This window comes from Juglans regia, chromosome 16, assembly GCF_001411555.2.
Source record: "Juglans regia cultivar Chandler chromosome 16, Walnut 2.0, whole genome shotgun sequence".
NCBI classification, from domain to species: Eukaryota; Viridiplantae; Streptophyta; class Magnoliopsida; order Fagales; family Juglandaceae; genus Juglans; species Juglans regia.
This window is the reverse complement of record NC_049916.1, coordinates 26272611-26289100: the sequence shown is the minus strand read 5'-3', so window position 1 is coordinate 26289100 and position 16490 is coordinate 26272611. Positions and strand designations below refer to the sequence as shown.

The 16490-nt window shown below is 36.7% G+C and overlaps 2 protein-coding genes across 2 annotated transcripts in view; both read left to right on the top strand.

The window, feature by feature from the left end:
• On the top strand, positions 1-2558 carry LOC109002295 (probable receptor-like protein kinase At1g11050). The gene has a single exon (XM_018979974.2). It carries the CDS (start codon positions 227-229, stop codon positions 2183-2185), a length of 1959 nt encoding a protein of 652 aa, XP_018835519.1. The 5' UTR covers positions 1-226; the 3' UTR covers positions 2186-2558.
• Positions 2559-5061: 2503 nt separating this feature from the next.
• Positions 5062-16490, top strand: part of LOC109002294 (UDP-glucose:glycoprotein glucosyltransferase) — a 35320-nt gene continuing 23891 nt past the window's right edge. The window contains exons 1-9 of the mRNA XM_018979973.2: positions 5062-5414; positions 5606-6052; positions 6168-6321; positions 7651-7822; positions 12543-12616; positions 14744-14840; positions 14921-15033; positions 15165-15280; positions 16397-16454. Of these exons, the coding sequence (XP_018835518.1) occupies positions 5251-5414; positions 5606-6052; positions 6168-6321; positions 7651-7822; positions 12543-12616; positions 14744-14840; positions 14921-15033; positions 15165-15280; positions 16397-16454 (1395 nt within the window). The 5' untranslated portion in view covers positions 5062-5250. The remainder of the gene's footprint in view (positions 5415-5605; positions 6053-6167; positions 6322-7650; positions 7823-12542; positions 12617-14743; positions 14841-14920; positions 15034-15164; positions 15281-16396; positions 16455-16490) is intronic.

Here is a 16490-nt window from a genome sequence, read left to right as displayed (position 1 = left end):
AATCCGGCCAATTGTTGCAGCACGGTGATCGTGATACACTACCCGTTGACTCGTGTAATAGACGCGTCGAATCCTTTCAACATCATACATAGTATGACACCAGCCCGCACCCAGAAACAGAGCTAAAGGAGTGAACCAAATCCTATGCATTCTCTCAATACTATCGCAGTTGATGGCTCCAAACTTGTTCTAGTCATTCACCAAGCATTCAGGGAGCGGAGCAGCCATGAATCAGGTTGCTTTGCTGCTTTTCTCAATATGTTTTCTTCCTTTAAGTTTAACCATGGCAGCCCCCTCCCCTCCTCCCAATAACGTCTCCACGACCGCCTGCCCGATGGACCTCAACTACGTCTTGACAATCCCATGGAACACTTCACTCTGCCAAAAGTTTCAACCTTCAAACGGCTCCGACAATGAATCCCCCAAAACGTCTTGTTGTCAGGCTCTCTTATCCCTCCTTGGCATAGCTCTCGCCCAACGCCTGAAAGAAACATCTCTCTTCCAACTCCCTAGCCTCCCCGTCTCCACTTCTTGTCTCCAAGACTTCCAGTCCAAGCTCACCTCCCTCTCCCTCCCCACCAGCCTCGTTTCCTCGTGCTTTACCCCTTTACAGTTTGTCATTTCACCCAACATCTGTGCCGAAATAGAGTCCACTCAAGATTGGGTTGCCAAGGTTGGCCTCGACACTCCTCTGAACTCAGGTTGCCGGCAAGACCTCTCTGATACATCCTTCTGCGATAGCTGCGTGTTAGCTGGGTTCCAGGTTCAGCGTGAGTTGATTGCTATCGACGGTAATACCTCTCATGCTAAACCTTGCTGGTACTTTACTATTCTTTATGCTGCTGGTATTGTTAATGAGTTTGGACCTGAGAGTGTGGGTGCCGTGACTTGTATTTTCGCTTTATCGCTTGATTCACAAGTGGATTCGGGGAGTGATAGGCATTATGGTCTTGTTTTTGGGTTAACTGGAGCTGGGGTTGCGGTTTTGGTCATGACTTGTTTGTTGGGATTGTACTTTTGGTTTGATAGGAGGTGGAGGAAGAAGAAAGTTGAGGGGTCGAATTTGGGTTATGGTGACGATTTAGAGGAACAGGGCTCTAACCAACGAGTGAGGCCGAATACAGGGTCGATTTGGTTCAAAATTCAGGACCTTGAGAAGGCAACTGATCATTTTTCACAGAAGAATTTTATCGGTCGTGGTGGTTTTGGAATGGTTTATAAAGGGGTTTTACCAAATGGAACTGTGGTCGCGGTGAAGAAGATTGTGGAATCTGATCTTCATGGATATGCTGAGTTTTGCAATGAGGTTGAGATTATTAGCAATTTGAAGCACCGGAATCTTGTTCCACTTAGAGGGTGTTGTATGATTGATGGGGATGAGGATTATGATGAGAGGGGAAATCAGAGGTACCTTGTATATGATTACATGCCAAATGGCAATCTTGACGACCATCTGTTTCCATCTGCTGATGGTGGAATGGGGAACAAATCATTGACCTGGCCTCAAAGAAAAGACATAATCTTGGATGTTGCGAAGGGGCTAGCTTATTTGCACCATGGAGTCAAACCAGCAATATATCATAGAGATATCAAGGCGACAAACATACTATTGGATGTGGATATGAGAGCAAGAGTGGCGGATTTTGGGCTTGTAAAGCAGAGCAGAGAAGGTCAGTCTCATCTCACAACCAGAGTGGCTGGAACCCATGGGTACTTGGCCCCGGAATATGCTCTTTATGGTCAGCTGACAGAGAAGAGTGATGTTTATAGCTTTGGAGTGGTGGTTTTGGAGGTAATGTGCGGGAGAAAAGCTCTTGATCTGTCATCAGGATCACCGCTAGCATTTCTAGTAACAGATTGGGCTTGGTCATTGGTAAAAGATGGAAAAGTAGAAGAGGCTTTAGATGCTTCTTTGTTGAATGATAGGGATTCTGTGAACTCAAATCCAAAGAGCATAATGGAGAGATTTGTGCTGGTTGGAATTTTGTGTGCTCATGTAATGGTTGCTTTGAGGCCAACTATTTTGGATGCCTTGAAAATGTTGGAAGGAGATATCGAGGTTCCTCCAATTCCTGATCGCCCAATGCCTCTTGCACACCCTTCATTTTATGGCGACCGTAATAACTTCAGCATATCATCGGCACAAAGTGGGCCACAATTACATAGTGGGGACATGCTCAGGTAATCAAGAAAGTTATTTTTGAATACTTCTGCATCTTTGGAAAAAAAAATGTAGGAAGGTGGAAGCCTGGATATTGAAGGCTGTTCTTTGCACGGATCCATTGTGCTGCTGAGCATCTAAATGCATGTAAAGGTCATAGACTGTGTAGTATTACTTGCGCTAAGCCTATTTACTAAGCCTATTTACTTGTCAATAAAATCTCTTATTACTTGGAAAAAAAAAAGTATTACACTGGTACTTGGAGGCCATAGCTATGACCTTTTGGTGGAGGTCACGAGATTTAACGAAGTATAGAGAGTTGGCTATGTTCACGAAGTTGTATAGTTGTTAGGCCATAATGGTAGCATGTGTCCACTATGTTTGTTTTCACAATTCCTCTCATCTCATCTCATCTAATCATTATATTTTTTCTAAATTTCCGCACAAAATAAAATAAAGAATTCATCTTTTTCAAATTCTAAAATAAAAATAATATTAAATAATATATTTAAATAATATTTTATTCAACTTTTAAATTTAATCTTAACTCATCTCATCTGTAAAAACAAATGAGACCAGTATGGCTGATACCCGCATGGTGCGGGGCGGGGGGTACCCTTCCCCGCACCCCGCCCCGCACCATGCGGGGGTATCCGCCCCACCTCTCGCCAAGGCCAACACGTTGAGTTTAAAAAAACTTTCTTAGATTCAAATTATAATATAATTAAAATTATAAATTAAAATTTATAAATACAAAAATAATTTTAACTCATTAGAGTTAGATTTTGGATTGTTTTGGCCTCCTAGACCGACCTTTATATAGGAGGTCAATGCAATACAATAGTTATTATTAAGCAATATGAGACTTACTACTAAGTCTCACATTGTTTAAGGATGACTATTGTATTGCCTTGACCTCCTATATAAAGGTTAGCCTAGGAGGTTAAGGCAATCCAATGATTTGAATACAATTTCAAGTCTTTAATAAATTGTATATATATATATATAAATATTAAAAAAATAAATTTATATATGTGGAGCGGGGGGTGGGGCGGTGCTGGGGCTATCTCGCCCCCGCCCCCTCTAGGCCTTCTCCATGCGGGGCAGACAGGGGTGGGGTAGCGGGGTGCGGGGCCCCGTTACCCACCCCAAGAGGCTAGAGCACAATTGAAGAAATTGAAAATGATTGTGAGCAAATGCTGTAAAGCAAACAACCTGATTTGGATAGTGAGATGAGATGAGATGATCTATGAATAGTAGTGAAATTGTTTGAATTGAGATGTTTTATGAGATTTTAAAAAAAGAGAGAAAAAAATGTAATAAAAATATTATAAAATTAAAATATTGTTATAATATAATTTTTATTTTAAAATTTGAAAAAGTTGAATTATTTTTGTGTTTTATTTATAAATTTAAAAAAATTATAATAATTAGATAATGATTAGATGGAAATCAAAAATTTAAAATTAAAAAGTGTTTGTGTTTGTAATATTTGAATATTGAAATAAGATGAGATTGATAAGCTTTTACTATCCAAACCAGGCTAACTTGGAGGGAAAATAAAAGAGAATTGAGAATACCAAATAGCATCCATAATTAAGGATTCCTTATTTTCATTCTTTCTCCTTGTGGATGAAGATGAAGGTAAGAACTCGTTAGGAATAAAAGAGAATTGGGAATACCAAATAGCATCCATAATTAAGGATTCCTTATTTTCATTCTTTCTCCTTGTGGATGAAGATGAAGGTAAGAACTCGTTAGGATATCTTTCTGAAGGAAATTCATGATAACTTGTAATTAATATGTTATTTATTATTTTTAATTTTTTATTTAAATATATACATATTTAAGCATTAAGATATAATGATGCAAAATAACAAATTACGTGTTGACTAACATGTGATCGAGTCACTGTAGTATTCTTCAGGCAATTCTATTTAAAAGTATTTCTCTATTTTTTTTTTATTTTAAAATTTTCACCGATTCACGATCGCTAATAGGACACATATTATGTGGTTGTCTGAAATAAAAAATTAATAATAAAAAAATAGAAACTAAAATGAAAAGAGAAGTAAGAGAATAGATAGAGATTTTGGAGGCTACTTCTATTTTATATATTTTAGCATTTCTATTATATTTTCAATTGAGTTGATTACAAAATATAAATTCCTATTTATATAAAAATTATGTAGAAATAAAATAAATATCTTAATTATAATGAAAATCAATTCTCAATTTAAAAATTAAATCAAGATAATAATTAAATTACATTCTTGATTTGATATTATCTTCAAAAATTCATTTTAAGTGATTAATATATGAATTTGCTTTAAAACAAATGATATCACTTAAAACTACCATTAATATACACTGAAACTGCATTGAAACTGTCTCGTTTGTTTTCAGAAAACATCTTATTTCGTAATTACAACTTTTTCAACTTTTAATATAAAATAAAATAAAGAATTTAATTTTTTAAAATTTTAAAATAAAAATAATATTAAAAAATATATTCTAATAATATTTTATTTAAATTTTTAATTTTAATTTTAATTCATCTTATCTCATCTCATTTGTAAAAACAAACGAACCCTAAACTCTAATGGAAATCGTTAAAAGAAAATTAAAAATTTGCATGAGATTTTTTTGGGACTAATACAATGATTTTGAAATGGTTTCGTCAAGTTCGAATTGGATCCGAACATATATTCCTTTCATCTTCTACTTTCAGGGCCTTTCCTCCAACGCTGCGTCGCTGGCCAGTGCCAGCACATCGATCTTTCTTACATACAAAAATTACCCAATCACAGGCCACCACATCACATTATGACGTGGCACCCATTTATATTTACAGAAACACCCTCCAGTTTCCACAGGAGAGCATTTAGTGCCGTTAACAGACGCACTCGGCTCTCGTCCAAGTCTTCCATCTGAGTCTTCTCTTGCTTAGAATGCCCATGCCCCAGAAGCTTGGGTCTCTACTCGCTGATCCATTACCTGCTTCTTGTACTGTCAATGGTGGATCTACTTGAACCTCTATAGTCGCGAAATATCCGAACCCGGTTCGATTCTTTGGCGTCCCTTAAAAAATGGGGACTCGTTCGAGATCTGCGTTGTGGGTTCTGATCATCCTGGTTAGCCTTTTGGGACTCTGCGGTATAGGTTCGGTTTGTGCAGAAAATCGAAGACCCAAGAACGTGCAGGTAGCCGTTCGGGCCAAATGGTCCGGCACGCCGCTGCTTTTAGAAGCTGGGTACGTTGTCTTTCTCTTTTATTTCATTCTATTCTCCATTTGATTTATGTTATTTAATTTAATTTTAATAAAATTCTGTTCTTTGATGTAACTGGTTGTATATTCTTTAAATAATGATGTTATCACTTTCTTCTCCCGAGTCTGTGACTCTGTAATAACTTCCATTTCTTTGTTCGTAACTTCGTATACAGTGAACTATTTTCTATGGAACGGAAGGACCTTTTTTGGGACTTCATTAAGGTCTGGCTTCATACTGAGGATGCCTTCGATTCTCATACAGCTAAAGGCTGCCTGAAGAAAATATTAGAACATGCACGCTTTCTTTTAAGTGAGCCATTGGCGTCGTTGTTTGAGTTATCTCTTATGATGAGATCAGCATCTCCCAGATTGGTGCTTTATCGACAACTAGCAAAGGAGTCTCTTTCTTCTTTTCCTTTGGCTGATGAGGGTATCTCAAACAATGTCAGCGGGGAAACTATACACACAAATGCAGAACTGCAGATAAAAAAACCCGATCCATTGCTTGTTGGGGTAAATCCAAAGAGTCCTGGTGGAGAATGTTGCTGGGTGGATACTGGTGGGTCACTGTTCTTTGATGTTGCAGAATTGCTATTATGGCTTCGCAATCCTCCTGAAATGTAAGTTCTTCTCTGTCATTTTCTCATGGCCTACTTGTTTTATTTTTTAATGGTCTGATAATTGTCATATTTTGCAGTCTTCCTTATTTTTATTTGCTCATTTTTTGGATTCCAGTTCTGGAGATTCATTTCAGCAGCCAGAACTATTTGACTTTGATCACATCCATTTTGATTCAAGTGTTCAAAGCCCGGTTGCTGTCCTTTATGGAGCTCTTGGAACTGATTGCTTTAGGAAGTTTCATGTCTCATTAGTTGAAGCTGCCAAAGAGGTCTATCAATTGAATTAATTAAAAGTTTCAGTTACTATTTGTATATTAAAGTAATTATCTGGTCAACAACGAATGACTCCTTAAAATGGATATTAGATTACTTGAGCCAGATGAAAGGAAACTTTCACGTCTGATTTTGAAGGGGGATATCATATAGGATCCTACCCAAAATTTTCTTTTGCTAGGCCCATAGCTAAAAAACCTACTTTCTTACGATTATAAGGTTCATTTGAATTATACATAGAAAATAGATGCAAATAAAATGTGTCAACGTTTTTTCATTAGTCTAGAAATGTCTTTGTTTTGTCATACTGATCTTTTGAAGGAGGTTCTTTATCCTTTGATAACAGTTCCCCATTCATCTAGCAATACATGTTGCTTCTTTACTAAATTCGTTTCAGTGTTTGAAAACTCAAAAGTTGCTCCATCCATCCTAACATAAGTGCCTTTCTTTACTTTATGGGATGTCATCAATATAAGTTTCCACTAACCCAAGGGGTTGGCCCAAGTGGTGAAGGCCTTGGTCTTGGGGTATCACTCCCTTCAAGGTCCAAGGTTCAACACTTCATGGGTGCAAACAATCATTTGGGGCCACACCTCCGGGTGAAAAGCTAGTGATTTAACCAGTTCCGTGTAGGTAAACTTCTGAGGGTGCGGTGCACGGGACCGGGGTTTACTCTTCAGGGGTGGGTCCGAAGGGCCTTGCCTTGAAGAGGTTCCCTGATATAAAAAAAAAATAATATAAGTTTCCACTTTTATACTTATGAAAACAACCAATATAAGTTTCCACTTTCTAATTGTGGGAAGCACCCAGGACGATCCAAAATATACAGGGAGTATAAATCACATATGCCTAACTTGAGAAGGTGAAGAGGACTCATATCTTAGTTTTCGTATGTTACCTTACTTCTTCTTAAAGTTCATTAAAGGTTGTGCCTACCTCTTATATATAATATGGCGTTTTAGGAAGATTACCGCAGATATATTATATTGATAGTCATGTCATTTAGAATCAAGACACATGTTTGGATGAAGTAGAATTTTGGCTTCCCACTTCACTGCACTCACATTAAATTTTATGTTGTCTACTGTGAAGGATGTTCTCAATAAAACATCCCGATTAATAGTACGACTACTTCTAGCAGTTAATCCAATATTAGTTTTGATAAACCTGGAAAATTGTTCAACTTAAAAAAAAGGAATCATTTCTCTTTTTGTCTCTTTGCCAGCTTATTTAATGGTTATAAAAGTAGTTCCATCTTTTAGACTTTTGGATTTCATTACATATTTGAAAGATAATTGCTGATGATTTGTCTCAATTTCTTCTAGGGAAAAGTTAAGTATGTTGTTAGACCCGTATTACCTTCTGGCTGTGAAGCAAAGATTGGCCGTTGTGGTGCTGTTGGCACAAGAGATTCATTGAACTTGGGCGGTTATGGTGTAGAACTTGCTTTGAAGAACATGGAATATAAGGCCATGGATGACAGTACGATAAAGAAAGGTTAGAATAATTGATTCATTCTCTAGCCCACTTTATTTTAACTTATAGTCATGGTTAATAATCCGTAAAAAATACTCAATGAAGTTTTGATGCAATATCAAGTTTGGCATCTGCAGATATTGTAGCATCTGGTTATGTTTCTTGTCGTTTAATTAGATATTTATATGCACATATCTTTTCCTTGATACACCCCGTGGATATATCTAATGACGTCCATTTGTGGCCCTTGGACAATTATCTGGTGATGTTCTGTACAACTTTGTCATTCTATTGATTTTGTGAATTTTTGTCATTCTTTTCTTGACTTACCTTTCATGGTATGCTTTGCAATGTTTCATTATTTAGCTTATCTTAGGTTTACATAGATTAGGGAGTCACTTAAGATGTTATGTCCAGCAAAGACCGATCAATGTACCAATTAGAGAGTGATTTAATTCAAGTTGATGGGATGAAAATAAAAACAACTAAACGGTCACCTAATTTATCATGAGTGGGAATAATGGAAAAGGAAAGGTTAGATAGTTAGAATGGTGGAAAAGAATGCATGTTTGACACCTCTTAGTTGATAAAGATCCATAACCGGTCCTAAATTAATTGGGATTAAGGTTTTGTTTGAGTTTAATACTTGTTATTTTTATAGACCTAGTCATCAGGATAAGGCATCAACACATTGACTTTCCACCGGTTCGTTACCAGAGGAGGTTGCAGTGTCCACAACTTTCTTCGTCGCATAATCCCCACAATTTTTTGTTCTGAATTGAAAACACTAATTAATTAATCAACTGAGGAAAAAATCAATAAGATAATTACGAACTATGGGGGAATTCAGGGATTTTTTCTTTAGCACTATAAGTTTTTGGGTGAAGAACCTTGTAAGGGATGGGAATAGTTGTAATGTTTTGCCTTAGTTCTATTTTGCTATAGCTTGTATCTAGGTGTAGTCACTTGTATACATCCTTTGTATTTGGGCTATGCCTATTTACTTGGAATAAATTCTATTATTACCTATAAAAAAAAGTCAATAAGATAATAGGAGCAATTTGATTAATAAACAGAAGAGAAATTCACTTGCAATAATTCAAATCCCTAGCCTCCGTGTGTGCATGTATTTTTGATTTTACAATTGAGAGAGAGTGGGTGATTGTGGAAGAGATCCTCCAGATCTCCTTGACAAAGGGTGAGGTGGCTTGCGTAGAGAAGAGAGAGAGGGATAGAAAGAGAGGATGTGACTCAGAGTGAAGAGGGTTAGAGGCAAGCTGTAAGTGAATCTGTCGAGGGGGGAGGAAGAAAAGAAGAGAGAAGAAAGAAGAAAATGAGGGCCAGGGTTACAGAATGGCGCTGTTGGTTGGCATATAAAAATTGTAAAATGACATCATTTTTGAATGGTAAATTGTGTAAAAATGATAGCATGTGTAGGTGAGACTCACACGTCTGAGTTTTTATTTACTCGAAAATGCGCTTGCCATTGCGTCAATTTAATTTTTGTTCGACAAAGCAACTTATTATATATATATTTATGCAGTAATTTTTTTTAAATAAAGTCAGAGTTCGGAGTTTTTCGAGCCCTATTAGACTCTGAACTTCAGCTTTGTACTCCATACTCTTACTCCTACCACCGTGGAGTTGGAGATTCAGAGATTTTTCAGCCTATCCTGGATTACTTGATGCATAGTTTTGGCTGGTGGGTCACATATCCCAGGTTTACTCCTCAGTGTGGGGACCAAATGCCCTAGTTATAACTCATTAAAGTAGAAAAAAATTTATCTTGAAAGGAATTTCCCATCGATGAATTAATTATTATACCCACCCGTGGGAGGTCCAAGTGATAAGAGCGAACTTGTGTGCATGAGCCCCATGTCGTAGGTTTGATTCCCCTTGGGATCAAACTGCGACTTAGTTGGGAGGCCATGGCGGTGGGTTGCTATGCTAGTCTCCCTGGGGGTTTAGGTTCCATGGGTATGTTCGCTCTGCCGTGGGGTGGTTCCCCGTCATAAAAAAAAAGAATTAATTATTATACTTGATTAAAATGTTAGTCATGTATGCATGTTTATAAATACAAAGAGGTCATTAAGGATCACATTGTCAAGTTTTATGAGAAGCTATTCAATGAAGAATATGCTTGGAGGCCAAAGCTTGATGGACTGTTTTTTGACTCCATTGATCAAGCAAGTGCAGATTGGTTGGAGAGAGCTTTTGATGAGGATGGAGTTCTTGACGTGGTTAGAGGAATGGCAAGGGATAAGGCTCTGGGTCCAGATGGTTTTTCAATGGCTTTCATCTTGCTGGGATGTAGTGCGGGATGATATTATGAAGGTTTTTCTTGAATTTCATACATTTATGAAATTTGAGAAAAGTTTAAATGCTACTTTTATAGCACTTATTCCCAAAAAAGTAGGGGCTGTGGAGATGCGGGATTTACGGCCTAGAAGTTTGGTGAATGGGGTTTACAAGATAATTTCTAAAGTATTAGCAAATCACATGAGTGTGGTGTTGGGAAACATTATTTCGAATCGCAAAATGCCTTTGTAAGAGGGAGGCAAATTCTCGACTTGGTGCTAATGAATATGTGGACAGCAGAATTAAATCTAATGAATCTGGTATTTTTATTAAATTGGACATGGAAAAAGCATATGACCATGTTAGTTGCGATTTTCTCTTGTATGCTTGGGAGATATGGTTTTGGGGAGAAATGGTGTATGTGGATCAAATACTGCATGTCGACGTCAAGATTTTCCATTTTGGTGAATGGCACTCCGGTTGGGTTCTTTAATAGTTCACGTGGTTTGAGACAAAGAGATCCACTATCTCCTTTTCTTTTTGTCCTTGTGATGGATGTGTTGAGTAGAATGTTGGAAGCGGCAGTTGAAGGAAGGCACTTGTCGGGTTTTGAGTTGGGAAATGAGGAAAGGAATAGCATTAAATTGTCTCATCTTCTTTTTGCCGATGACACATTGATTTTCAGTGAGCCCAACCAAGAACATATTCGATCTTTGAAAGCATTATTGTTATGTTTTGAAGCTGTCTCGGGCCTAAGGATTAACGTAAACAAGTGTGAAATTGTTCCTCTGGGTGCTGTGGGCAATATTTCAAATTTGGCTAATACTTTGGAGTGTAAGATTGCTTCACTGCCGTCGAAGTATCTTGGTCTTCCATTGGGTGCTTCTCACAAATCTGTTTTGATATGGGATGGGGTGATTGAAAAGATCGAGAAAAGGTTGGCTGGATGGAAAAATATATATATTTGTCAAAAGGGGGAAGAATTACTTTGATAAAGAGTACATTGTCCAATCTTCCCACGCATTTTCTTTCACTTTTCTCTTTGCTGGCTGGGGTTGCTAGGAGAATTGAGAATATTTATCGTAATTTCTTATGGGGAGGAAAAGGAGAGAAAAAAAAGTTTCATTTGGTTAGTTGGAACAGTGTTTGTCAACCAGTTTTTTGTGGAGGATTGGGGGTTAGAAATTTGAGGTTGTTTAATAAAGCACTCCTTGGGAAATGGCTTTGGAGATATCATGAAGAGAGAGATGCTTTGTGGAAGAATGTTGTTGCTGTTAAATATGGGAGTGGGTGGAGGGATTGGTGTTCTAAAGAAGTTAGAGGAGCATATGGGGTGAGTTTATGGAAGTTTATTAGGAAAGGCTGGGGGGAGTTTTCTAAACATATTAAATTTAAGGTGGGGTAAGGGAAGAGGATTCTCTTTTGGCATGACATTTGGTGTGTGGAATCAGCTCTTAAATCAGATTTTCCATCTCTCTACAGGCTGGCAAGGGATCAAAATGTTGTTGTGGCAGATTATCTTCAATGTACGGATAATAATATTTTATGGAATGTGGACTTTATTAGAAATCCAAATGACTGGGAAGTTAATGTTGTTTCAGATTTTTTAGGAAGGATTTATAATTCAAAAGTAATGCAAGGAAGAGAGGATAGGCTATTGTGGGACTATGTTGGAAATTTCAAGTTTTCAGTCAGTTCTTATTCTAAGGTGTTTAATTGTCGTTCTGGCTGTATATTTCCATGGAAAAGCATTTGGAGGGTGAAGGTACGTACTAGGTGGCGTTTTTCAGTTGGGTGGTTGCTCTAGGGAAAGTATTGACTACGGATAATCTTAGAAAACGTGGTTTGTGTATAGCCGATTGGTGTGTCATGTGCAAGAAGGATGGAGAATCTGTAAATCATTTGTTTTTATATTGTGAGGTGGCAAACTCTTTGTGGTATGAGGTTATTGGTCGGACAAGTTTATTTTGGGTGATGTCTAAGGAAGTTGTGGAGCTTCTTGCATGTTGGCGTGGTTGTGAGGTGAGGAAAGATGTTTCTGCCAGGTGGAGAATGATTCCTTTGTGTTTAATGTGGTGTCTATGGCTGGAAAGAAATGGAAGATGTTTTAAAGACAAGGAGTGCTCTTTTGAAGACCTTCGAAACTTTTTTTTTTCTACATTGAGTTTGTGGGCTAAGATCTTTGTAAGGAATGATGAGAATGTACTGAATCTGTTTCTGTTTTAGTTTTCTTGAGTGTAGTGGTATTTCCTTTGTATACTTCCTGTGTACTTGGGCTATGCCTATTCGTGATAATAAAATTCTTATTAATTATAAAAAAAATGTATGCATGTTTATTATTTATAACTTGTCCAAGGGTTATTGATGATTACATTACCACGTTTGAGCACTTAGATTTTATTGGTTGGAAGTACATGTTAAAAATGTGCGGTTTGAGTTGCAGGTGTCACTCTGGAGGATCCTCGGACTGAAGATCTCAGCCAAGATGTTAGAGGGTTCATATTTTCTAAAATTCTGGTTGGTTATTCTGAGTTTACACTTTTTTCAGATTGTTTCTTACATGAAGTGTTGAGTATAGAACCCTTACTATTTATTCTGTATATAATGTGTAGGTGGGTGTGATGTAGGAATAGTTTGCTGCTAATTATGTTAATGCAATGATCTCTTTGGTTTAACTGATCCTGAACTGAAAAAGTGGCCTTTTCTATCAATAGAATATTATTTTACATATAAAAAGTGGCCTTTTGTTATCATAGTTGTTGACTTTGTTTCATTGGATTGTTTATTTTACTTCCCCCACATGATTTCAACCTCTCTCTCTCTCTCTTCCCCTCCCCGAAAAAGGTTTTTATTGTCCTGCCAACATATGCAATAGGTGCATTTAAATTAAATGATCCAGTATTAGCATTTGATGTATATAACTGTAAAAATAAAATAATTTGTTAGCTGGATCCAATGGCTGTGCCTGCTTCACAAACATAAATTTATGAGTTGTTTTATTGTAATATGCGTGCAGTTTGTCCTTTTCTTTTGAAAGAGGTGGATAAGAATTATGTGATGGAGCAATTAATGTTCCTTAGGCACCTGTGCAAAATCCTTGTTATTTTATGCATACCTATTTGACCCCCGACCTTTTACTGCTCTTTTGGTGGAGCTGAAAGAGTGCATGTTCTCGGAGAAAGTGGTATTGGTTGAACTGTTGAAAGTATAGCTCATTCTTGCACTTTGCTCATTGATTTAGCTGGTGATAAGGACTTGCATTGTTAGAACCTCTTCTAAGCATTGGATCATCGTTTTTTTTTAAAGACTAAATCTGTCAATATTTTCTTTGTTTTTTTGTTTGTTCCATAGTTCTAACAATGAAACTAGCTAGAAGAGGACCATGTTAGAATTTCCATGTACAATTGATTCAAAGGTGTAAAATGATTGAAAGACCTTGCATAGTTCTCATTGAGTTATAAAAAACATAAGATCTTCATACCATCTTGTGTACTTGGGCTATGCCTATTATTATTAATACAATCATTTACTTATAAAAAAAAAAAGCATAAGATTTTCCGGATTTCTCTTTCAATGAAAAAGATTGAAATGACTGTTCAAAATGGGAGAGTGAATTGCAGTTGAGTCCTTCAGGGGTTGATAATAATAGTTGAGGAGGGGTTGATTTTCAAAGTGGGTCAGGCCAGATATTAAGACACTCAGTGTCCTTTTATTTGTATGTGGATATGCCTTATTCTTTGATCAATAAAGTTTTGTTTACCTATTAAAAAAAAAAGTGGGTCAGGCCAGACAGTTCAAAGAGGCTTTGCAACTTTTCATGTGTCAAGCCTATCAACACCATCCAATCCAATAGCTTCAAAGGGGCTTGCAGAAATTTATGGGCCCATGGACCCAAATAATAATCTCAGGCCTAACTTAAAGATTTAGAGCCCGGGTGTCACATACTGCATGTTGGAAAAGGAAGTTTGATAGTCAGCAGGGTGAATATTTGTGCAAAATTGTTCTAGTTTACCGATGAAAAACATATTTGTGCAAAATAATTCTGCTTTGTTTAATGGGGTTTAATTGGAGAGAAGGGAATAACCATAATTTTGAAGACTATGAGAAGTCGATGGTGGATGTTAAGGCTTTTTTTTTAACACGTTACTAATGGCTGGGTGCCATCGTTTGTCTTTCTGCTTTTAGTTTTCAGGATTTTTTTTTTTTTTCAGCGTTCTCTGAGCTTATTAATAATTTTGCTTTGTGTTCTTGGCTAACGTTCTCTTAGCTTATTATCAAAAGTTGCCTGTTTGATGGGGACGCACACATTACACGGGTCTGGGGTTTTACCAGGTGAAAGACATGATGCTTTTGCACGGTCTCCAAGATTCCTCTTTATAAAAAAATAAAAATAAAAGTTGCGATATATGATTTATGTTGAAGGTGCCTTAACTATTTGGAATTAGGAATTTGGATTAAGTAAGTAGTTTTTTAGCTTTGTTTTTCACTTTTTGAGCTGGTGAGATTGCAAACTATTTCTGTTGTGCTAAAACCATGAAATATAGTTATAGTGCTAGAATTGTTGTAGGTTAGATAATTTTTGTGTTGAAAAATGTCAACCCAGTCAACTTGGGACTCAAAATGTAATTTGGTGTATACTGGCAGGAACGGAAACCTGAGCTGACAAATGAGATAATGGCTTTCAGGGATTACCTATTGTCATCAACAATATCTGATACTCTTGATGTTTGGGAACTAAAGGGTATTTATAATTTAAGGTTTTTGTTTTATAAATTTTTATAACTAAAACTACAATTACTATATTGCCTTTCTTCCCTATAGATTTGGGACATCAAACTGCCCAGAGAGTAGTTCATGCTTCTGATCCTCTACAGTCAATGCAAGAAATTAGTCAAAATTTTCCAAGCATAGTTTCTTCCTTATCTCGCATGAAGGTACGCTGTATCGTTACAGATTTCAAGATTTGATATGTAATATAGAAGTAGCTGTGTTTTACGAAATATTTGCTAAAAGGATCTACATGCTGCTATCATTTTCCTGATCAAACCGTGTAAATGTTTGGCAGCTCAATGATTCTGTTAAGGATGAAATAATTGCAAACCAGCGAATGATCCCACCTGGCAAGTCCTTAATGGCTCTCAATGGTGCCCTAGTCAATATTGAAGAAATTGACCTGTATCTGTAATGCTTTTTCTCCCCCTGATATCCTTTACTCTTTTCATTATGAGATCATGGGCCATTCCCAAGTTTTTCTTCTTTATTTAACATACAATGCATCGTGTGGTCTGCTATTACTAGTTTTAATACTATATGTTTTTTTAGGTTGACCGATGTTTTTTGAATTGAAAGAGATGGGGCTGGCTCATTAATTTCAAAACTTGATTTATACTTAAAAAAAAATTTCAAAACATGGTTTATATGTATGTATGTGTTGCAATGCTATTAGTTTATCTGGTTTAAAGCCATATATTGGGAGCATTGTACTTCTATATGATTTTTGGCAGTTTGTGCTTGTTCTTTTCAAGAAATCATGCACACATGACATGCATGAAACTTATGAGGCCACACAATATTACAATGTTTTGATTCAAGTGGAAAATGAGAAAACCTAATGTGGGAACTCAGGTTTCTTATTTTGAATTTATTTAGGATCTAGTTATTATCTTACACCTTGAAAGGCAAATATTTGAAACAAAAAAACAGTTTATATGGTGCACATGAAATCTTTTATTTCTTTCCCCGTGTCTATTATTTTTTGGCGTTGAAGTGTCATATTTTTACAGCTTACCCCACACATGGAAAAGGGTGGGGTGCTTTTGTAAAATGGCCAGAATAGAACCTCGGATCTAATCTTCATAAAAAATGGTAGCAACTTGTGTATCCTTCTTTAAGCAATTGGAATGTGGCTTAAGTGAGTTGAGTATTTTTAGCATCCTGTGGATCCTCCTGGATCATTCTTGGGAAAGCCATACCTTTATGCAGCATTGAATGTGGTTTGATCATGTTAACTGAAGATATTAGACTTAAATTACTCGTGCTTCATGACTGCTGATGATCTTTAGTTTTTATGCTATTAAACTTATGTTTTCAAAAGAGTAGACGTGTAGATCTAAATATTTTTATATCTGGCTGTGAGCTTTCCACTACCAGACATGCTCTCTGCATAAATGCAGATTGCTATGTTTCATTTGTTAAGCTTCCTAATTGTTCATATGCTTTTATTTAAACACCTACAGCTTCAATATTCAATCATTTCTGGCTGAGGTTTGGTCTCATTTTCATGTTATCCTTTCTTAGGTTGGTTGACTTGGTCCATCAGGATTTACTGTTGGCTGATCAATATTCAAAGTTGAAGGTGAAGGGTGTTTAATTTATCTTTAGTTTGCTGTAA

Coding starts and splice junctions, on each gene's coding strand:
- LOC109002295 (XM_018979974.2), top strand. CDS start 227: ATGAATCAGGTTGCTTTGCTGCTTTTCTCAATATGTTTTCTTCCTTTA.